Raw genomic sequence first — 24,858 nt, 5'->3', positions numbered from 1 at the left:
TTGATCCATACGGGTGCTGCTGCATGCTAAAAACTCCTGGAGATCGCTGTTGCTTGCTGAATCCATTGTGTGTGGTCAGATCATTCTGTGATGAAATGATGAGATGGATTCAATAGCAAGTAAGAGAGTTTTATTAATAAATGTGGAACAGGGATGATGATGATGATGATGAAAACAAAGTCAGAGGAAGCCAACACGTTGTGGTACAGCCCAGTCTGGCGTGAAGATCCTGGGAGGTGAGTGAAGACAAATGACAATCAGGAAGTTGACGGCGGTGATAATCCGGGAGATGAAGATGACGAGAGGGCAGACGTGCAGGACAAACTGACAGGCAGTGAGGAAACTGGACAGGCAGGAACAGAATGGACATCCAAACAACGATCTGACAAGAGACAAGGAGAAAACAGAGAGACTAAATAGTCAGCGCAGATCCTCTGCAGCTGGCGTGATGATTAGTCCTGATTGCAGAGCTGATGAGCCCAGTGATCAGCAGCCCCACCCACATCAACACAAACACAGACAGGAGAGAGAGACAGCGAATTCATGAACCGTGGCAGTTTTTCCAAGAAGGGTCGCCTATGAGTGCGCTACTCTCAATTTGGAGTTCTCCTCTAATATGAGACTGAGTTCTCTGTTTTTCCCCAGAGCGCTCCAGCATTATTTCCACAGATCGAGTTGATGACGTTCAAACATACTGTTTTGAGATGCACCATTCCATCTATGAGCTGCTCTATCAGAGTGACACGAGAGCCCCTCCTTAGAACACTATTTGAAAATCCATGCTATGGTAAGTGTGCATGTGAAGTCTTTGCGCACTTTCTGAAATCCACACTGTGGTAAGTTCGCATGCTAGTATTCTGCTTTCTTTCTAAAATCCTATATGGCGAGGGCTTCGTGCAGTTGCTTCCTGCCCTTTCTTGAGTTGGTAAAAGCCCCGTTCATCTTGGGTGCCACTCCACCTATGTATCCTCGTATACCTATCTAAACAGGGTGTTGCTACTAGGGATCTGTTAAGACAGCTCCTTCAGCAAGCTTATGTGAAAGCAAGCGGTAGCCCCTGTGTGACAGGCAAGACTTAGTATAAAATGCTAGGTTCTTAGCCGTATCAGCTCTACCCCGGGCCGAGACCCTAACAATTAAGTTGGGTATGTATCTTAGGTCTTTGGCTGTAAGGGGTACTGTCACAGACAGCCGACTAAAGATCCCAGGGGAAACTCCCATGGAGTTGGTACTTAGTGTTCACCATGATTCTGGCCTGCACTCCCCTCAGCATGGCAGCGTGGGTATACTGTTCCCCATAGCGACCCCTAGAGGATGCAGTTCGAAGTTCCCTTGAAAGGGAACGTCTCAGATTACGAATTTAACCATGGTTCCGTGAGTAGGGAACGAGACACTGCGTCCTCTAGCTCCCTGCCATGCTTCGGATGCAAGCTTCAGAAGGAGAAGTGAATGACGTGTTCTCCCGGTGCCTGTTTATAGTCGCAATGGTAGTGACATCAGAGGTTGTCGCCGGCCAACTCGTTGGTGTTGTTTCAATGTATGCTTCAGACAATGGTCACGACGAGGTGTTCCCCATAGCAACCCCTAGAGGACGCAGTGTCTCGTTCCCTATTCACAGAACCATGGTTGCATTCGTAACCTGAGATGTTTTCAACATAAAGGAACACTAGAGGCGGTACAACAGCGATCTTTTAATAATTTTTGTGCACAATTCTGATACAACTCCATATGCATCGGTTTCCAAGCTTGCTCATTAGCTCAGCAGGTGGGAATTAGGATGCCGAATCGATTAATCTTGGGGTAAGAATCCCATCAAAAACATTACTGACAATGAAAGAGTTGAGATATCGAAAAACAAGCTCAAATGGCATGCTTTCGATTGCGTTATATATTACATTCACTTTTGTTCATACTATTGGGTAAGTTTTGGTGTAGTGCAGATGGTTTGTTATTTTAAAACGTCACAGAGCATGAGAGTGATAGCACCACTCAATGTACATTTCAATTCAGAACTATGGTGAACACCTACAAAACCAACCTCACATAAAACGTATCATATGTATGTTCATCTGTTCTGGGGAAAAAATAATTAGTTAATTATTTTAGCGTCACACAGCGGACATATCACATCGAATACATCACAAAACTGCTGTATATGGTACGTATTTCGCGTCTTGTGAAAAAGTTCCTAGAGGTACATTTTTTTTCATGAAACCAGGTTGCATAAAACTGTGATGTTCTACAAAACAACAAGCTTTAAAATATCTGTTTTCTTACTGCTGAAAATTAGATCATTTACTGTGAAATCCGTTTTCTCTCAGGTACATCACCAGTGTAAGTTTCATAGTGAATACTTCTACATTACTCTCGTCAACGTAGTCCATAGTTACAACAAGAATGTGTCTTGACTTTATTTAGTGGGGGGGTTACCCCAAGGGGCCATTTTCCCCCTTAAAAATGTTACTTTTATAAAAAAGGAGACTTCAGTCAGAAAATTCAAGTCAGATATGGAAGAAGGGAAAGAAAGACCAATAAGGAAGGTGAGGCAGAATTGTGAATCTGAAATGTAAAAAAAAAAAAATTCTGCAAAATGTAGATGCAGTAAAGTTTAAATATGGTCATAAATAAGTGACAGAAAAAAAAAAGTTTTACAAAATTACATTTTAAATTTTCCTTATCAAACAATGTCAGCAGCACAATGCATACCATATCAGTTGTTTTGAAATTTGGTGAATACATGAATTTTACTTAATACGTCTGATCATATGTATTGGGGTGTCGCTGTTGGACAGTGTTTTCTCTACTTCTTGTTGGCCTTCTGTAGCTAATCGTGGCTCCGTGTAGCTGTTTTTATTTTATTTTTTCTCTAGAATCTTTATCTTACTATCACTCTGTTTTTTAAAGTGATAAAATATAACTTAATTCACACCATATTTCTGATATTATCGATCAATCTTATCAGATTAACTTTGATCGTTCACTTTTATTTTATATCCGTGAGTGCATTACACCTGCAAAGCGTTAGCACTCGTTAGCTTGTCATTAGCGTTTTCATTCGAACCTATCGCTGTTTTCTTTTCTCCTCTCCTCTCTCTCGCTCCAGTTTTTCACAAGTTCATCAAAGAACCGCAGTAAGAATATTTCTTCAAGCACGGTGAGTAATGGCTTCTCCTACTATTGTTATTTGCACCTCTTGCCACATGTACAGTTTATCTATCTCTGTCGCAGATGAGGGATTCACATGTGATAAATGCAGGGAAATAGTTAGGCTGACAGAGAAGATTTCAGAATTAGAGACACACATCCAAACTTTAATTGAGGACAGTAAGAATGTTAAGGCTCTAGATATGGCTTTGGATGCATCTAGCTCAGGGATTCCTGTACGTTGTTCGGTTCCGGCTACAGAGCCCCTGCAGCAGGGCAACAAAACATTAAACAGGTTCTCCCCACTCAGTGATGCCCCCACTGAGAAACCTGATGAAAGTGCTCTAGTTATTGGTGATTCTATTGTACGGAACGTGAATATAGAGACACCAGCCACCATAGTCAAATGTTTACCGGGAGCCAGAGCGCCTGACATCTTGGCAAATTTAAAAGTGCTGGCTAATGCTAAATGTAAATACAGTAAGATTGTTATTCATGCCAGCGCTAATGATGTTCAACTTCGCCAGTCGGAGATCACTAAAAATAACATTAAAGAGGTGTGTGAACTTGCAAGCACAATGTCAGACACTGTAATATGCTCTGGTCCCCTCCCTGCTTACCGTGGTGATGAGATGCATAGCAGATTGTCATCACTCAATGGCTGGATTTCTAAGTGGTGCCCACAGAATAACATAGGTTTCATAGACAATTGGACGAGCTTTTGGGGCAGACCTGACTTGTTGAAAAGAGATGGTCTTCATCCATCCTGGGGTGGTGCCACTCTTCTCTCTAGAAATATGGCAAATAGTCTTAGTGTTCATACTTGACTAACTGGGGCCCAGGTCAGGAAGCAGAGAGACTGCCTAAACCGACCGTCTGCTAGCTGCCTCACGTCACAGAGGTCAGTTAATTCTCAGCACATAGAGACTCTTTCACCTAGATATCACACTATAGAGACTGTGTCTGTTCCCCGAACTAGAAAATACAAAAAATGTCCAAACCAAGTTAAGATGAACAATTTAATTGAGGTTCAACAAATAAAAAACAAATGCAATATGGATAAACAAATGATAAAGCTTGGCTTATTGAATATCAGATCCCTTTCTACGAAAATACTTTTTGTAAATAATATGATCACTGATCATAATATAGATAGACAGAAACCTGGCTAAAACCTGATGATTACATTATTTTAAATGAGTCCACCCCCCAAGATTACTGTTATAAACATGAGCCGCGTCTAAAAGGCAAAGGGGGAGGTGTTGCTTCAATTTATAACAACGTTTTCAGGATTTCTCAGAGGGCAGGCTTCAAGTATAACTCATTTGAAGTAATGGTGCTTCATATAACATTATCCAGAGAAACAAATGTTAATGATAAATCCCCTGTTATGTTTTTACTGGCTACTGTATACAGGCCACCAAGGCACCATACAGACTTTATTAAAGAGTTTGGTGATTTTACATCCGAGTTAGTTCTGGCTGCAGATAAAGTTTTAATAGTTGGTGATTTTAATATCCATGTTGATAATGAAAACGATGCATTGGGATCAGCATTTATAGACATTCTGAACTCTATTGGGGTTAGACAACACGTTTCAGGACCTACCCATTGTTGAAATCATACTCTAGATTTAATACTGTCACATGGAATTGATGTTGATAGTGTTGAAATTATTCAGCCAAGTGATGACATCTCAGATCATTATTTAGTTCTGTGCAAACTTCATATAGCCAAAATTGTAAATTCTACTTCTTGTTACAAGTATGGAAGAACCATCACTTCTACCACAAAAGACTGCTTTTTAAGTTATCTTCCTGATGTATCCAAATTCCTTAGCATATCCGAAACCTCAGAACAACTTGATGATGTAACAGAAACTATGGACTCTCTCTTTTCTAGCACTTTAAATACAGTTGCTCCTTTACGCTTAAGGAAGGTTAAGGAAAACAGTTTGACACCATGGTATAATGAGCATACTCGCACCCTAAAGAGAGCAGCCCGAAAAATGGAGCGCAGCTGGAGGAAAACAAAACTAGAGTTATTTCGTATTGCTTGGCGGGAAAGTAACCTATCCTACAGAAAAGCATTAAAAACTGCTAGATCCGATTACTTTTCTTCTCTTTTAGAAGAAAACAAACATAACCCCAGGTATTTATTCAATACAGTGGCTAAATTAACGAAAAATAAAGCCTCAACAAGTGTTGACATTTCCCAACACCACAGCAGTAATGACTTTATGAACTACTTTACTTCTAAAATCGATACTATTAGAGACAAAATTGAAACCATTCAGCCGTCAGCTACAGTATCACATCAGACAGTGCACTATAGACCCCCTGGGGAACAGTTCCACTCATTCTCTACTATAGGAAAGGAAGAATTGTATAAACTTGTTAAATCATCTAAACCAACAACATGTTAGAACCTATACCATCTAAGCTCCTAAAAGAGGTGCTTCCAGAAGTCATAGATCCTCTTCTGACTATTATTAATTCCTCATTGTCATTAGGATATGTCCCCAAAACCTTCAAACTGGCTGTTATTAAGCCTCTCATCAAAAAACCACAACTTGACCCCAAAGAACTAGTTAATTATTGACCAATCTCGAATCTCCCTTTTCTGTACAAGATACTAGAAAAGGTGGTATCCTCACAATTATATTCCTTCTTAGAGAAAAATGGTATATGTGAGGATTTCCAGTCAGGATTTAAACCTTATCATAGTACTGAGACTGCTCTCCTTAGAGTTACAAATGATCTGCTCTTATCATCTGATCGTGGGTGTATCTCTCTATTAGTTTTATTGGATCTTAGTGCTGTGTTTGACACACTTGACGACAACATTCTTTTGCATAGACTTGAACACTTTGTTGGCATCAATGGAAGTGCATTAGCATGGTTTAAATCGCACTTATATGACCGCCATTAGTTCATAGCAGTGAATTAAGATGTATCATATCGATCACAAGTGCAGTATGGAGTACCTCAAGGCTCAGTACTAGGGCCGCTACTCTTCATGCTTTATATGTTACCCTTGGGAGATATCATCAGGTAACATGGTGTTAGCTTTCACTGTTATGCTGATGATACTCAGCTCTATATTTCTTCGCAGCCCGGTGAATCACACCAATTTGAAAAACTAATGGAATGCATAGTCGATATAAAAAACTGGAAAACCGGACTGTAATTTCTTACTGCTAAATTCTGAAAAAACAGAGGTGTTAATTATAGGACCTAAAAACTCTGCTTGTAATAACCTAGAACACTGTCTAAGACTTGATGGTTGCTCTGTCAATTCTTCGTCATCAGTTAGGAACCTAGGTGTGCTATTTGATCGCAATCTTTCCTTAGAAAGACACGTTTCTAGCATTTGTAAAACTGCATTTTTTCATCTCAAAAATATATCTAAATTACAGCCTATGCTCTCAATGTCAAATGCAGAAATGTTAATCCATGCATTTATTACCTCACGGTTAGATTATTGTAATGCTTTATTGGGTGGTTGTTCTTCACGCGTAGTAAACAAACTACAGCTAGTCCAAAATGCAGCAGCAAGAGTTCTTACTAGAACCAGGAAGTATGACCATATTAGCCCGGTCCTGTCAACACTGCACTGGCTCCCTATCAAACATCGTACAAATTTTAAAATATTGTTTATTACTTATAAAGACCTGAATGGTTTTGCACCTCAGTATTTGAATGAGCTCCTTTTACATTATAATCCTCTACGTCTACGTCTACGCAGATCCTTTTCCTATTTGGCGCCTAAACTCTGGAATAACCTACCTAACATTCTTGCAGTTTAAATCTAGATAAAAGACCCATCTCTTTAACCTGGCTTACACATAACATACTAATATGCTTTTAATATCCAAATCCATTAAAGGATTTTTAGGCTGCATTAATTAGGTTAACCGGAACCGGAAACACTTCCCATAACACCCTATGTACTTGCTACATCATTAGAAGAATGGCATCTACGCTAATATTTGTCTGTTTTCTCTTATTCCGAGGTCACCGTAGCCACCAGATCCAGTCTGTATCCAGATCAGAGGGTCACTGCAGTCACCCGGATCCATTATGTATCCAGACCAGATGGTGGATGAGCACCTAGAAAGGACCTCTACTGCCCTGAAAGACAGCCGAGACCAGGACAACTAGAGCCCCAGATACAGATCCCCTGTAAAGACCTTGTCTCAGAGGACCACCAGGACAAGACCACAGGAAACAGATGATTCTTCAGCACAATCTGACTTTGCTGCAGCCTGGAATTGAACTACTGGTTTCGTCTGGTCAGAGGAGAACTGGCCCCCCAACTAAGCCTGGTTTCTCCCAAGGTTTTTTTCTCCATTCATTCACCGATGGAGTTTCGGTTCCTTGCCGCTGTCGCCTCTGGCTTGCTTAGTTGGGGTCACTTCATCTACAGCGATATCGTTGACTTGATTGCAAATAAATGCACAGACACTATTTAACTGAACAGAGATGACATCACTGAATTCAGTGATGAACTGCCTTTAACTATCATTTTGCATTATTGACACACTGTTTTCCTAATCAATGTTGTTCAGTTGCTTTGACGCAATGTATTTTGTTTAAAGCACTATATAAATAAAGGTGACTTGACTTGACTATTAATAAATATGTGCTTTATCTCAGTGTCCACTGGAATGTCCCTTCCAAATAACATTTTAGTGAATTCAAATAAAGATTAAATTACAAATGAGACATTGCTCATGCCTTAGTAAAACGAGATAGCACCCTTGGAATTAACTATGCATTTCTTATCATTTACTGCATTAAAATAAAGCTTTAATTCCTTACATTTATATAGTGCTTTTCTAGGCACTCATTGCACTTTACATAGTCAGGGGCATCTCCGCATCCACCACCAGTGTGCAGCATCCACCTGGATGATGCGACGGCAGCCATATTGCACCAGAACACCCACCACACACCAGCTTACTGGTGGAGAGGAGACAGAGTGATGAAGCCAATCAGCGGATATGAGGATTGTTAGGAGGCCATGATGGTCAGAGGCCAATGGGCGAATTTAGCCAGGATGCCGAGGTCACACCTCTACGCTTTTCGAAAGACATCCTGGGATTTTTACTTACCACAGAGAGTCAGGACCTCGGTTTAGCGTCTCATCCGAAGGACGGTGCTTGTTGACAGTATAGTGTCCCCATCACTACACTGGGGCGCTTGGGCCCATACAGACCACAGGGTGAGCACCCCCTGCTGGCCTCACTAGCACCTCTTCCAGCAGCAACCTAGTTTTCCCAGGAGGTCTCCCATCCAGGTACTGACCAGGCTCAGCCCCGTTTAGCTTCAGTGGGCAACCAGTCTTGGGCCCCAAGGTGATAAGGATGCCGGCAAGTGTAACAAATTAAAAGTAAATTTGTCATTAATAATGTGCTCAAGTAAAACCTAAAGAACCCACCTTTAAATGTACACTTAAAAATTAAAGTTAAATGTACTCTTGAATGTTAAAAACTCAGGAGTTATTTAAGCAAAAGCTTAATATCATTTATAATGCTGGAACATTTTTATAATAATCCTATTATTGCTTGAAGGAAAATGACAGAGTGGTGTTAGTCGTGACATCAGTAGTTGCTAGAAATAAGACTGCAATGCTGAAAGTTTGGCCATCTAAATCTTCTGAAACTTCAGTTTGATCTGTAATTACTGCTGTGAATAATATTTCATCCCTTTTTTCTTTCTTGATTTCTTTTAGATAACATAGTAGCAGGTAGTCTATGCAGATTCTAGAGTTACTAGGTTCTATGGTTTTCTAAGAAACTTTTTAAAACCTTTTATCTCATGGCAGTGAATTTTTCAGGAGTGTAGTAATGGATTTTTCCAGCACACTCATTTATTGTAAGCACAAAGGTCTTGCCCAGAGAACCACATAACACAAAACCAATTTTTATTGAGGTGCTGTTAAGCTTCTTAAGACATTGAACAGATATATTGATTGCAATAAAAGTTATATTGCAAACTATTACTTGTTTAACAATTTATGTTTTAAACAAGTAATAGTTTATACAAATTTGAAGTGAATCATCTTTATTTGTTTATTTTGTGAAACTGAAGAAGAATATGTCATTTCATTTATCATTACTATTTTGAGTTATTCTGTGAGTGATGCCAATGGTTGTGGACCAGTCGCACCCACTCTCTCAGAGAGTCAACCAAACTTTTTTTAACGTCATTTTAAAACTATGGAGGTGGGACTTGATGTTGTTAGTGAGATTAGCACTGATAATGGATAGACTAAAAAGAAATTCAAAGTTGTACATAAAACATTATTGGAGTATGTTTTGCAAGCAAACACTATTTTGGGCTTTCATGTTGTTCATGTTTAATTAAATGTGTGACTTGCCATTTCTTTGTAATTATTTATGAAATTTACTAATAATAAATGAGTGTTTCCAAGTGAATCCTACACTGATTTTTTTTTTTTTCAGTGAACGGCTTCACATACTATTTTTAAAAAATAGGTAGAAAAAAAATGTATATGGTGCAGTAATAAAGTGTGAAATTAATATTTCAATCCAAATAGAGTAATAGTATCATCCTATTTAAGCAAATATGAATAGGTATCATCTTTTACAATCCCTAATTAATCAGCTTTGATGAGATAAAAACTGGGGGTGGGGGTAATAAAGTTAAAGTAGGATATTAGAGGATATCAATATGACTGAGGTCATCAGGTGGGCACCTGTTTTCCTTGATGCTTTGTTGAACCCACAACATCTCCAGAGGGCTCAACAGCGAACCTTGCATTACACCCACTGTTTATTTTCTTACTCAGCTGCATCTTCCTAAGTCACTGTTGGCTCTATGATATATAACAGTTTACGCCAGTTTAATCGCAGTATCAAATCTGGTCTAAGCTTGGTCATTTCATGTGGGAAAACAAGTTTCCAATCCAGATCAGACTCCAATTTCCTATATTGAGCAGTGCGTTTCTCTTATTTTTGTTGAGTTGCTTGTCCCTTTCCCAGCTGATATAAAGTGTGCTTTTGAGCCAACTGATGAAGGGAAGGGAGTATATCAAGGAACACAAGATTAATATCCATGGCTCCTGAAAATATATTAAGATCTTATGTAGAAAAACGATGGGTGTGTGCAAGAAACTGAACATTATTTACAACATTATTACTTGTAATCCAGAGCCTCAAGCAAATAGGCATAAGCATTTTCTACAAACTGGTTATTTTGGAATTCATTTCAATTAACTGGTTCAGTTCACTAGTTTGTTTATATACTAATAATGCAATGATTTAACATTTATATTATTAAGGCACCCATGTATTACGAATCTAAAGTGAATAAACTAGACTTTATCAGGTCAACTTTTTAAATAAACAATGAGAAACCATAAAAACTTTCATATCAGCGGCTCATCGTCTTTGTTCTGAGTTCCTCAATTCAGTGACTGTTGGAGGAACTGGAGCGTTGAATGAGTTGGAAAAAAACAGCATCTTGGGATCATATATGGTGTATTTTGACTCATTTCAAGTCAGAGTGACTGAAAGTAAGTTTTGATTGAAAAACTTGTAATTCTGTGCTGCTCGAGCCATGAAATGTTTCAGACGCTGCAATCCGATTCAGTGAACTGGGTGAACTGATTCACCAAAAATAACTTGTTCAGAAGAATGATTCGTTCATTAACCAGACTTTACTCAGGACTGTTTGCCTGAGGCTCTGGTTTACAGGTGATAATGTCATAAATAATGCTTATTTTCTTGCAATGACAGATTGTTTCACTTAATAATTATATCGTCAGGAGCTACTAGTAGTAATTTTGTGTTGCTTGTTTATGCTAGTTTTAATTTTAAGTGACTGTAGCTGCTGAACTTTTTTAAATTCATCAAATCTGTTCCTTTCCAAAATTTGCATGTCGATAAACACTCATCCATTCGAAAGCATCAAGGTTTGTCTGGATAGCTCCTGCTGGTAGTTGTCAAACAGCACCATGGCTGCAAAAGCATGTTTTTAACCAAAGTGGTACTAATAAGAGTACTGTAAAAACATTCTTGTCATGAGATTGCCATGAGATGTTTGTATGGCACAAACGGCAATCAAATACATTACCATTCTTAAAAAACGAAACCCACTCAAGTTATTGGACTCAGCTAAAGACTATTTATTTGACAGACTACTCAGGAAAATATATTTAGCATTTCAAATGAAATGCAAACTTTAAAGAAAAAACAAAACACAAGTCGAGAATAACAGGTTATTCAAACAGTGTTGTGTATTTCATGCTGAGTACATGGCCATTCAAAGATGCCCGAGGAGAATCCGATACAACAACGTGTAACAATTCAACACGTTTTCTTTAAATCTTACACCAAAAAATAGGTATACCAAAAACATTCCTGGAAAATCAGCAGGCAAAGTTGATCAAAATGCTTTATACAGATAACAAAAAGAATACAAAATGATCTTTGTCCAAAAATGTACAGGAAAAAAAAAACTAAATAAAATCATTCTTTGTACAAATACCACATAACAACATCGATATTTGAATTACATTATATATAGACTGTATATATTTACCTTTTGTAATGTAAAACATGACAAAGAATGCAGAAATCTGAACATGAATTGAGCAGTGTCGACATTATGAGGGAAAGCTACAGCACTCTCTTATACAAAATGTACAAAACAGCTGCTTCTAGGTACAACTAGTTACAACATAATAGTCTTTTTTTTTTCTTTTACTTTTTTTTTTTTCTTTTTTTTACAGTATGCCACAGTACAAAAAAAAAAAACTTTTTGTGCCTAGAAGTGTTGAGGTGAAGCAAACGTGACCCGGTGCTGCCCCCTTAGTCATGTGACTTCAGTCATGGACACCGAATGGTTCTGAAAGACAAGCATAATTGCATTAAGAGTCGTGTTGCGCTGTTCCAGACGGTAATTAGCATTTGACTCGTCACATAAATGCTTATTGCCCATCAGGCACATTTAACGGAAACACCAGAGAGCCATGGAGCAAAACGTGTAATTACAAAATGCCAATTCCTGTTGAATCAACCATTTCGATTATCTTACTTGGCCAGATCGTGACAGAACACCTGATTTTCCTTGTTTCCCTAAACACATTGACTTGCATAGTATGGTTTTCTCAGCCACTGGGATGTTAAGCTGGTGTCGGAAGCAAAGGAGAGTTCCTGTGACCCACATCTGCTGCTCAGACACTCAAGGTATTTCACTGGCTGGCTGTCAATAGAGACGTCTCAGAAGATTTTCTCTGCTGTAAACAGTGTCGGGATGAATTTGTAGAAGCAGCATTGTATTCCCCTGCTGTATAAGGTGATAAAATGCTTCTTTGGGGCTGTTTTGGAAAGAATAAATGGCAAACTGCAAAATCAAAGCCTTTGTTTTTTTTACTCAGCGGCCAAATGAAGGAAGAACTGCAAGGACAGCTTAAAAGTTCAAGTGGGTTTACAAAAAAAGCACTGAAACTAATTTCGGCGATACTTCTGTAGATAAATACAATGCTCAATATTACAAAAAAAAAAAAAAAAAATCACATATAATTATTTTATTGTAAATTAATTTTTTGAGTACTGTCCTGAATCATCGTCTTGGTACCAGTTTTATTACAGTTATTAAAACTAAGGCTAAAACTAAAACCATTAAATAAACAAATAAATACATTAATATATAAATTAAAATGAAAAAAAAAAAAAAAAAAAAATTTATATATATATATATATATATATATATATATATATATATATATATAAACTAAATTTATACCGAAGATTAAAATGAAAACTGAAAATAAAGCTAAAACTAATTCAAAATATAAATACACATTATAAAAGTATCTCAGTAAAACAAAATAGTATTGTATAGTGCTTTCTGGAGAATTTTTTTGAAGCTGAACTGTGTTTAATTTCATACAGTGCTCATGGCAAAAGACGCTAAAAAAACATTGCGACATAACACAATGGCCACAAATGTCAGTCTGCATATGTATACAGACCAACACTTAAAAAAAAGGACAAAAATGGTGTAAAACAAAACATAAGAACTCATGTGCGAATAACTACCAAGTCTATCTCAGACAAAGCAACCCACTGATAGTGGAAAAGCTGTCTTTTCTCTCAAATATTAATGTATGTAATGCGTTAGACAACCCATAAAAATACAAATAAATAATTTAATTTAATTAACCACATTCCACATGCATAATATGTAAGTTACTCTATATTAAATGATTATTTATAGAACTGCAACATCACATTTGTGCTGTCAGCACGGCCTCATTCTAACAGTGTTGACATTAATTGCAACAACACTTTTACTTGAGTGATACTGCTTAAATGACTTAATTCAAGTTATTAAATGTACTGAGATGCAGAAGATGACACTACCTGTGCGCTGAGTGTCTCGAGAGGGCTTTCCACACGGGGGAATGTCATCAAGGGAAGACCGCGGTAATCCTCCTGCTTCTGTTTGGTAGGAGTGGAGTGAGTCCCTTTGAAGTTGTTCACTACACAGATTCCCTACCATGAACAAAGCAACTTTTGAAGATTGCGATAAATACAGTACCTACTAAGTCAAAAATATTTATTAAATTAGAAACTGTGGCAGAATACTTAACATCATTTCAATTTTTGCTTATTAGTTTTTTTTAATCACAAATAAATATATATTATTACTGCTTTATTATTATTATTATTATTATTATTATTGAATTATTAAATTTTACCGACCCTTGTTTAAAAATGTATGCAGTTATTTTTATGTGGACTGTTATTTTTATGTGGTCAGTAAGATGTTTCGAAGTTTTCAAAACAACTCTTTTGTGCTGCATTAATTTGATCAAAAATACAGTAAAACAGCACAATATTATTACAACTGAAAATAATAGTACTTTAATATAATTTTAAAATCTATTCATTTGTTTGAATGAATTGAATTGAAGCATCACACAAACGTGTGTGTGTGTGCGTGCGTGCGTGTGTGTGTGTGTGTGTGTAAAACAATGAAACCCACCAGAAAAAGAGCTATGGAGCTTCCTAATATGAATCCAGCGATGACGTCTGAGCAGTGATTGCGGTATTCTGACACACGGTTCAATCCAGTCAGGAAAGCAGCGCACAGGATTCCCAGACAAAGTACAGGCTTGGCCAGACGACTGCTTTTTGTCTTGATGGTGCTCGTGATGTACATCTGAAACAGGCAAGCATGCGCACACAAGCTCAGGAACCGATTTATCCAGATGCTTTATTCTGCAGCAGGTGAATAAGAGGAAATCAAGCTTAAATAAATACACGCCGCTTGCTCCACCTCTGGGAAATGATGGCCAATTATGGAGAATTGAATCAGAGTAAATAACCTCTTACTCCCATGAAAGAGAGAGAAAGATAGCTGCACTAAACTCACCTCAACCAAAGAAAAGACACATCACAAACCCTGCGATTCAACAGTACTAACCTGACATCAAACACACTGAAGGTCTATTCAAATTCAGAAACAGGATTTCTCACATCAATTTAGTTTTTCACAAAGTTTGTTCTTCAGTACTCGTTGCATTTATTTAAAATATAATACATCTTTTATAACATCATAAGAGTTGTCTATATTGTCACTTTTGATAAATTTAATGCGCCCTTGCAGAATAAAAGTATTAATTAACTTTCTTTTCTTTTTCTTCTGGATTACCCCTAACTTTCATCACTAGCTTGACATTGAATGTCTACTCAAAATCAGAGTGAGAAAATTCATTTTAATTTTGGCAAGATGTCTGGTTACACTTATTGCCTTTGCATGGCAATGTACAGTAGGTGATATAAAGATCTGTACACTTTTTGTAATACAAGTCAATATTTTTCCCCAAAACCTTTACTTGAATACTGCTGTTAGATACCTGAAAAACATCAAACACTTATTTATTTAATTTCTTAAATGTGAATTTGGAGCATATAAGTTATTGTTTTTGCTATCTAAATTAGGATTCACAACTGTAAAATTAAATTAGTATTTATAACAACTTTGCATAAAAACAAATTGTACAGATATCCATTTAAAACGCAGTTAATCTATAATATAAAAATCAATAAATGACACTAAATTAAAACAACAGGCCATTTTTCAAGCATCCTCATTTTTCAGACTCTGTCCAAACTGAACATGAACACATTTGGATTTTGGACCAATCCTATTTCAAGACAAATTACTTTGGACCTGACTGGAACAAATTTTGTTTAAAGCTAATTTCATTTCCAGGTAAACAAACCATGGAGTATTAACCAGTTGAAATTAAGTTGGAATTCAGCACATAACAGACAAATAAAACCAAACAATTTCAAACCCAGACTGAAGTGTCTTACAGTAACGTAGAGGGCGGAGTAGACGCTGAGCGATGCATCTTTGGATGGGAAGGACCTCCTGGCTCTCTCCACCACCACCTGGTTCCCAGTGCAGATGTTTCCATTGGCGATGAACTGGTAGTTGAAGCGACAATCCATCCCAGTGTAATTTGGCTTGCAGACACTCAGGAAATAAGGCGCCAAATTGCCAGTCGCTACCTGGCCAGCGTTGACAAAGATGTCGGTGGCGAACAGGCCAAAAGCGAAGACACCTGCAGTGAAAAACAACAACAGCAGAAAACTATTCATCTTGTTGCTCCCAATCAAGTCTTGAAAATATAAGCAAATCAGACAAGGGCTTGGAGGACGCCTATGAATACCAATGCGGTCTTGATGGAACTATGTTATTTTTATATTCAACCAGAAGTAATTACAAATGCACACTAGAGCAAAAAGTTACATTTGCATACAAACAAAAGTACTCTACTAAGCTTAACATCTTATGCATATCCTCTAGTTATGCCAGCTCTCTCAGATGGACATTTTCCAATTGATTTTGTGTAATACATTGGTAACCGACTTGTTTTACTGTGAAACTGTGCATATGTGAAGTAGATTAGACTTCATGGTGTCTCTGGAAGTAAGAAAGGGCATTGATGAGCAAAAAGTTAAGCTACTGGAGAGAGAAGGACAAAAGATACTATACTCTCTGGCCACAATTGCTCAAGAATGCAATCCGATGGTCCATATCACCGCAATCCCAAGCCTCAGAGGACACCATTACCAGAGTCTCCACTACATTATGCATCACATCCAGCAAAGCAACGCTCCCTGTGTTTCTCATTCTATTTTACGTCAGGCTTTGGGTGGGCAGCATGGACATGTGTACTGAAACCAACATCCTGAAAATATGAATGCATAAAGGAAAGTTTTATTGGAAAGTTGTTTTCATTGTTTCTGTCATTATATCTGTAGCAAACATTTCAAATTGATGTGTTGTGGAGGAGGTGTTTTGCGTTACTAATCAATAAAACAGCCACAGCTCGGCAGTTTTGCTTGAAAACTTGCACTTTTAAAATCTCCAGGTAAATCATACCATCCTAACAAAGTCAAATATTTATTGGATCTGTGGTGCACTTTTACTTTTGAGACCTCACTAAAGCATTATTAGTGATATTTGATGCTTAGTACTTTATTTCTGTAGTTTTAGTATTAATGGGTTAAGTTGATTAATAAGTCATTAATAAGTAATCTGCAATGGACAAGGTGTCAAAACCTACCCACAGGTTTGTCAGTTAATAAGCACACATACTTCGTTTTACATATATATCGCTGGTTATGCATTTTATAACCAATCCTTAACCCACACTCTAACAGAAATAATAATAATAATAACAACAAAACTCTTTATTTTGATACATCTTTAATAATAAAAAAAATGTCCTCAAAATATAGTTTATGTGCACTGATCGTTTTATCAATGTGAGCATTTACAATACTTTCGTTAAATGGATCATTTAAAATTATAGCCATTCAACGATATATATTTATAATTTTTATATATATATCAAAATATTAAACTGCAGGCAAATGTTTTGTTTATCTTTAATAACAGAATATGATCTTGTATCATTTATTATTATTTTTTTCTATAAACTTACACCAATCATCCCATAAACAGATACCAACATTGTCATTTTGCTTTGCATTTATTTATGACAAAAAACTCCAGATATTTCTGTCATTACTCTATGTGCTCTACTGTTTAAACAAGAGATGTCTGTTTATTTTCTTTTTCCTTCAAAAGATTATTGTACACATTAATTGTCATGCTAAATAATTAATACAATGCCTTTGCTTTGCTGAGCAAGTAATAAAGCACAATCATATAACGCTCTCCACAGGATGTGAGGAAACCCATAATTGTAGCTTCAGGAAGTGAAATGCTGCATGAATTAATTATGATAATGTAATTTCTTTTACATTTAATATATCTATAATTATCCGATATTCCTCCAGAAATTAAGACATTATCTTCTCAGCCCTAATATATGCACACAGTATCCACCCCAAAATGTATTTTATATATATATATATATATAAGGATGCATTATCTCACCATGTTCCCAAGATGTTAGTTTTGGCTACTGAAAAATCCATATTGGAACCAAATGATACTGAGCTCAAGTGTTAATAATAAAAACGAAGTAATGAGCAAAGACTCACCAATAAATCTAATGATTCTGCGGATGAGAGGGTTTAGGTAGCAGCACTCGCCCGTCACGATGGTTTTCTCCTGGGCTATGAGAGCTTCTCTAGTGGGCTTCATGACGTACATGGAGATCTCGCCAACAAATATCTGCAGACGACACATCAATATCATTAGATTTAAGCATTTAATGTATCTCATGTCAACATAAGTGAGACTCATGTCTATTAGAATATTTCTGCTCTTTTGCTCATCACTTGAATTGCAGGAACTATATTCTTTATTTAACCCCTTATGTTATGGTATCAATTTAATCAAACCTTGTATAACTTGCTTCAGTTTTCAGTCTAAATATAATTTAGGCTGCGTTTACATGACAACGGTGTAGTTAGAAATGGAAAAGTTTTTCCCTTGCGTTTTTTTAAATGTTTCACGTATACACAACAACGTTTTCAAAATGATTTGCATTTACACATATCTGCGAAAATGGCCAAAAATGCTGTATTACGTATGCCAGGCCAGTAGTTGGCGCTGTAACCTTGTTAGTATACAGTTCCTGTAGGGCAGTGATGATTATATGATGCATATCATGCATCTCCACTGTTGGTTGTAATATTCTTCACTTTGCTGAAGAAGCGTTAGTAAACTATTGAGCAGTAACAACAGTACCATGTATTCCACCATTGTTGTGTATGTTTGTTCGCACTTGCCTTATAAATCAACACGTACTGGGCATGTCTACAAACATAACACATACTACGCACACACATAATGTCAATGTTTTCAAAGATTCCCATTTTTTGTGTTTACACGGAAACCATAACGGTGCTGTTTTCAAAAACGTGCACTTTGAAAACCGTTTTCAGTCCCCAAAATGCTGCTGTCGTGTAAAAAAACAGTCAAAAATATGGCTGGGCAAGTTAATGTGTTATTATTGCGTTAACGCATTAATGATTGACACCGATAATTATTTTATCACGTTTTAACGCAGTTTTTTGTATAATCATGAAAGTCCGTTGCTCACTGGCTCTGAATACACATACAGACAAATCATGGGTCACAGGAGGGAATGTTCCTAATCAAATTATTAAGGCTAAGCATCAGCATTCACAAACCACTGTCCACTGTTATTTTCAACAGAAAAGAATGCAACAAGCTCGTAATCACGACTTCATAAATGGGAAATAGGAAGTTTTTGATAGCACGTGAAGACAGCAGAGAAGGACTCTCACTCAACACAGTGGAGTGTATTGTTTTTTTAACTTTGTGGTTTATTATTTTGAGTCGTATGGGACGCGGTAACACACGGCCCTCTCACAATATATTGCTTTACACATCCATCGCTTTTGCCGCTCAGAAATAGTCACGCAATCATGCAGCATGTATCAGAAGATCTGCGTATGTATCTATTTTATATAAAACTTTAATGTCCTGGTAGTGACAAATGGCTTGTTTTATATTTAAATTACACTAATGTTATAAATTAAGATTTACAATAACTATTTTAACTGTAACTATGTAAAAGGAATACTACTGTAAAAAAGCACCTTATGTATTTAAAGTGTTTGCAACCCAAATGTTATTGCACTTTTGTTCACATAGCAGTACTTTTGAATGAAAAAAGTGCACAAGACACTAGTTTTGAATGCATTATTGTTTTTTGTGCATAACAATGTGATTAATCGAAGACAATCATGCGATTAATCACAATTAAAACATTTTAATCGTTGCCCAGCACTAGTCAAAACGCAAAAGTTCCTACTTTTTGGCTGAAAACATTGTTGTGTAAACAGACACTTAGTTTAGTTTATTTATTTGGTCTGCACCTTTAAGACATCGGTATGCAAATGACTTCTGTCACATGTGAAAACAGTGAAAACAGAAAAAGTGTAGCTCACACTCGGGTTCCTCAGGAATAGGTGTTAATATGTAAATGTGTCAATTAATATGTTAATGAGCTCTTGGTACTGATGCCATAACCATGACAAATTCTGAGGGTTTTTAAGTGTGACATAAATTATCTGGGACTTTGTGCTGTGGATGTTAGAATGACACAGAACATCAAACTCTTTCTGTAGTTTCTATGATACCATAGTCTTATGAGCAAAATCTGGTTTCCAAAAGTCTTTTGTGGCGTGAAATTGAGTGAACCTCTAATGATCAGCTCACTATGCCCTTGTATTATCTGGAGTAAACCAACTGTAGCTAAACACAGTGCTTCGCACTAAAGATTATACAAAAACAAACACAATTCATACTTTGACTCCTGGCACAAGGCATCAATATTATTTGTGTATATAATTTTATATTTATATAATTCATCATTTATTAAGTCTCATGTTGCTCCAAATCCATATGTACAGTTTACTAAGCGCTCTCTTTCTCTTTTGTCTTTTTCTTTAGAGCCAATGGTCTCTTGGTTACAATTAATTTGGTTTATTATACTTTATGCACCAATATTCAATCTAAACAAAAATTTATGATAATGGAGATTTTAAAATTTCAATATGGGACTGTTCCCCACACATACATACACACAATAAGTCTTTAGAAAAATGATTTAGGTTAAAAAAAAAAAAAAAAAAAAAAAAATTGTGTAGTATAAAACTGGATGCAATTATTTATTTATTTGCATCCACATACATCAGTCACATGTTGCACATGTTTGTGTCTCTAGTGAAACAAAAAAGTCATGAAACATAACTAAACAAGAAGTTAAAAGATAGAATTTACTTAGAAAGTAAAAATAAGTTGCATAAAAAGGATGTGCGTTTGAGCTGAAAAGAAAAATGACAAAAGTGGAGCCGTTTGGGGATTTGCGCCTAAAAGATACAGCATTTCACAGGCCACTTTGAAGTCAGATATTTCTCAGCCACTGACCATTTCTGAAGTTAGCAAATGCAAAGGAGGGTTTTGTATTTAGTTTCATGTTCTACCACACAGAGGAGAGAAAGTTTGTGCTCACGAGCAGAGGCAGTGGCTGCTGCAGTTCATTATATCTCTGGAGTCAAACTCACTTTGGCTTGTTTAAGGCTGAAAACACATGAGCTGATTTCTGTGCTTGGAATGATGGAATTGAACCGCAGTGTTCGTCTCTGTATGATACAGCACTGATGAAACGCTGGAAACCTCTTGGTATAAAAATGAATGTCCCATATTGTAGTAAAAAGCCTACAAGATGTTCTGCCATGCATATAAAGGTGATCATGGGTCAAATTTGATCTAAAAATCTAATTATTTATTAATATAAAATGATGCAGTCATTATTTAATTTTTTCCCCCTTTAGAAAATAAAGCTAATTTTGGGTGAATTGCGGCAGTTTCTCAACAATACTTACATACAGTATAAATAAATAAATACGGGTGAGATAACAGAACGCCCATACTGGGGTGAATTATCCTGTAATTATTCTTGATAAAAAGTCAAATTAATATATTATAAACATCCTCAAGGAGTGATTAACCTAACTGCTTCATTGCACTTATAAAGGCCCAAACAAAGGCAGTAAAATTGAGACCATCATTTTCAGCAGAAATAAAATATATTCACTGTAAATTGTCTTTAGTAGTTGATGTTTTATGATCCGTGTAGTTATTAAAAGGATATGTGTTACACTGAGACTCCACTCTGGAGACTAAATTTCATTCCCCCTTCATGTTTTACACCTGCTCGTAATTAAAAAAGTTAAGAAATACTACCGTTTAATTTCATCATAATATAAATCTACAAATAAATTCAGATAATTTAGTTACTGAATTCTTTCACCTAAAACAAATAAGGCTCGTGTGTGGTATTTATTGTACGTTGGTATTGCAGTGCCCTCTGGTGTTCGTGTCCAGCAATCAAAAAAAAAAAAAAACTGCAGAAATCTACTGAAATAATCCATGATTTACTTGGATCATTTATTTAAACTTATCTCTATTTTACAAATCCATCAGCCAGAGATTCTTAGATCCCAGTTATCTAAGAATACTAATTGTCAATAGATCACTAATTGTGCAACATTCAACATCAACTGTGTAGGAATTTTTTCTCTTCAAATATATTGTAGATATGTTCACTGAATATAAACCTAACAGAGCACTCAGATCATTAGGATCGAGTCAGTTAGAAATACCAAGGGTTCACACAAAACAAGGGGCGTCCGCCTTTAGTTACTATGCCGCCCGCAGCTGGAATCAGCTTCCAGAAGAGATCAGATGTGCTAAATCACTAGTCACAATTAAATGTAGACTCAAAACCCATCTGTTTAGCTGTACATTTATTGAATGAGCACTGTGCAATGTCCAAACTGATTGCACTAATTTTCACTGTTTTTTTTATGTAAAATCATTTTCTAACTGTTTTTAAATTCATTTTACATGTTTTAATCATTTTAAAAGTTTTAAAATTGCTTGTTTTATTTTTGTTATTATTTTTCTTCATGATTGTTTTACTTTTTTATGTAAAGCACTTTGAATTACCATTGTGTACGAAATGTGCTATATAAATAAACTTGCCTTGCCTTTTTATTATATTATATTATATTATATTATATTATATTATATTATATTATATTATATTATATTATATTATATTATATTATATTATATTATATTATATTATATTATATTATATTATGACTTTGGAATGAATTTAAATTTTGAGAACAATGGTTTCAACAACAACAACAACAACAAAAATAAATAATAATAATAATAATAATAATAATAATAATGATAATAATAATATTTAGCCATATTGATATATAATCATAACATCACCATCACAGTTTTAAATCAGAGAAATCACAATATCATATTTTCCTCAAATTGTGCAGTCCTGGTTTGTGTGATCACTCGAGCACTTAAAGCTACATGACAGTCAACGTAAAGGAATAGTTCACCTAAAAATGACAGAAATTCTCAACATAAATAATTCAGTGATAAAATGTTCTTCCAACACAGATCTTAAAATGAGCAGTTCTCCTTTAACCATCATAGAATTCGATTTTGTTCAAATCCCTAAGTATTAAAACTTATTCACGTAAATTTCCCACCCACTCTGAGCTTTGAAAGACCAGACTGCTGTTCATGTTTACATATAGCATCAGACAGCAGTAGGATACTGATCCTTTAAGATGTAAAAAGTAGATTACATCACCAGAAGCTAAAAATCAACACCTAAAACAAGTGGAGCTCACTAATGAGCTGTGGGTCGTTGGTGATGTACTCACGATGGCTGTGGGCGCAGCGGCCACCACGCAGTAGAGGATGAGAGGAGGGACGAAGCTGCTCTCCTCCACCCCAGGGTACGGCTTCATCAGGTCAGCGTCGTTACAGAAGAAGCCCTGGATGTGGATCCCAAACGTGTCTGTGCATTCAAAGTAGTACGCCAGCAGCACCGTCCCGGCCATGATCACCAACTGGACAGATAACAGAGAAACAAACTTAACTAAAGTGTCTGTTGTACAGCGTTGGCCAGTAACTAGTAACTAGTGACTGGTTACAGTAATGGTATTACTTAGAAACTAGTAGAGTAACTAATTACTACCAATAATAAGATTTCAATAATAATATTACAGTAACCATCCATAAAACAGCTCGTTACATAGATCATTTTGATGACTGAACCCCAGTGTTGGGGGTAACGAGTTACAAAGTAACGGATTACAGTAACTATATTACTTTTTTGGGTAACGAAGTAAAGTAACGCATTACACTACTTTACTAGACTATAGGAACGCGCTTTCCTGCGTTACACATGCCGTGTTTGCCTGTGTGTAAAGTTCTGGGCCGGGTTTCCCGATAACGATTGATCTTAGTGCTTAAGAGTGTTTTCTACGAGTAATTTTACGATCGTTCGTTATTGTTTGACGTGCGTTTCCCAACATTGCACGTAAAGCAATCGCACAGATGTGCTTCAAGTGCTACGTAGGAGTCGCTCTCCGTTTGTCAAGTGCTGAAATGTCATGGTATAGACGGTTTCATCGGGCGCACGCGCCTGGCCCTAAGTTAACTTCCGGTCTGTGTTGTGTATATCGGTCTGGCTGCAGTGCTTTCTACAAACGCAGTTAAAGTTAAGGTGATGAGTAGACTGAAGTTGGGCTCAGGTGGTTGTGATGCGGGATGTGTTTCCCATATCCCATAAAACATTCCATAGGGCCCTAAACATGTAATTTTTTAAAACTTTTAATAAATTGCCGTGAAAATGTATAAGTGTTATGATTTAAATTAATTAGATATGCTTTTTGATTAATACAATAAATTTTAACCATTAAAAAGGAGTTGAGAAAAAAATAAAACAGAAAAAATTGGAATCCAGAAAAATGGAAAACGGAATTTAGGAAAAATTCCCTAAAAAAATTTTTAAAAGTAAAGTAATAAGTAGTGAAGTTACTTTTCAAATGCAGTAACTAGTAAAGTAATCTCATTACAATTTACAGAAGTAACTAGTAACTAGTAACTAATAAAAAATTTTGAGTAACTACCACAACACTGCTGAACCCCTACTGATTTGAAGTCCAACAATCCAATAATTCCTAGACTTATTTTCATGGAAAATGGGAAAGCTTATATTCAGCAATTGGAAATATTGCCATTACATAGTGAAGTTATTTAAATGTGGTATTACTTTACTGTGGGTGTTGTGGCATTACCCACCCACATCCCTCTGATCCTGACATTCATTTTATTTTATAACTATTAAAACTCTTTTTAGAAAACAAAACAAAACATTTGCTTACGAACTTATGCTATTTCCTTCGATAAAATACATCATTAAATATAATCATATATGGGTATAAGACAAATTATGGCTACATTTAACTAGCTACACATAACAATTAATGAAGTTAATATAACACTTAAAAGTCACTATGAGCTTAAAACAACACTATCAGTGTTTGTAATCATTTCTGACTGCAAGCCAATGTGGATTCTGGTCAAATGATGAGGCAGAAATATATTGTTAGTATAATTTCAAAATTATTGTATTGGTTATTGCGCAATTATGACTTCAGTGGGGCATAAAGGAAAAGTAACATAAGTAGTGTAAATAATTACTGTTGCCAGAAAGTGATAAGTAAAGTAATACTGCTATTGTAAGCAGTAACTAGTACCAAGTAATAAATTACTTTGAATAACGAACCCTTAATTTCTCTCTCACACACACACACACACAAAACTC

At 36.2% G+C, this 24,858-nt stretch overlaps 1 protein-coding gene across 2 annotated transcripts in view; it reads right to left on the bottom strand.

The window, feature by feature from the left end:
- Positions 1-11,274: 11,274 nt before the first annotated feature.
- LOC132127426 (phospholipid phosphatase-related protein type 1) overlaps positions 11,275-24,858 on the bottom strand; it is a 73,242-nt gene continuing 59,658 nt past the window's right edge. For both annotated transcript variants that reach the window (XM_059539287.1, XM_059539286.1), the window contains exons 3-8: positions 22,907-23,095; positions 17,708-17,840; positions 15,503-15,753; positions 14,166-14,342; positions 13,541-13,672; positions 11,275-12,020 (exon numbers count right to left, since the gene is read on the bottom strand). In XM_059539287.1, coding sequence (XP_059395270.1) covers positions 11,988-12,020; positions 13,541-13,672; positions 14,166-14,342; positions 15,503-15,753; positions 17,708-17,840; positions 22,907-23,095 — 915 coding nt within the window. In that variant the 3' untranslated portion in view covers positions 11,275-11,987. The remainder of the gene's footprint in view (positions 12,021-13,540; positions 13,673-14,165; positions 14,343-15,502; positions 15,754-17,707; positions 17,841-22,906; positions 23,096-24,858) is intronic.

This window comes from Carassius carassius, chromosome 45, assembly GCF_963082965.1.
Source record: "Carassius carassius chromosome 45, fCarCar2.1, whole genome shotgun sequence".
Taxonomy (NCBI): domain Eukaryota; kingdom Metazoa; phylum Chordata; class Actinopteri; order Cypriniformes; family Cyprinidae; genus Carassius; species Carassius carassius.
Note: the sequence above shows the minus strand (reverse complement) of the source record. Positions and strands in the feature narration are given on the sequence as shown.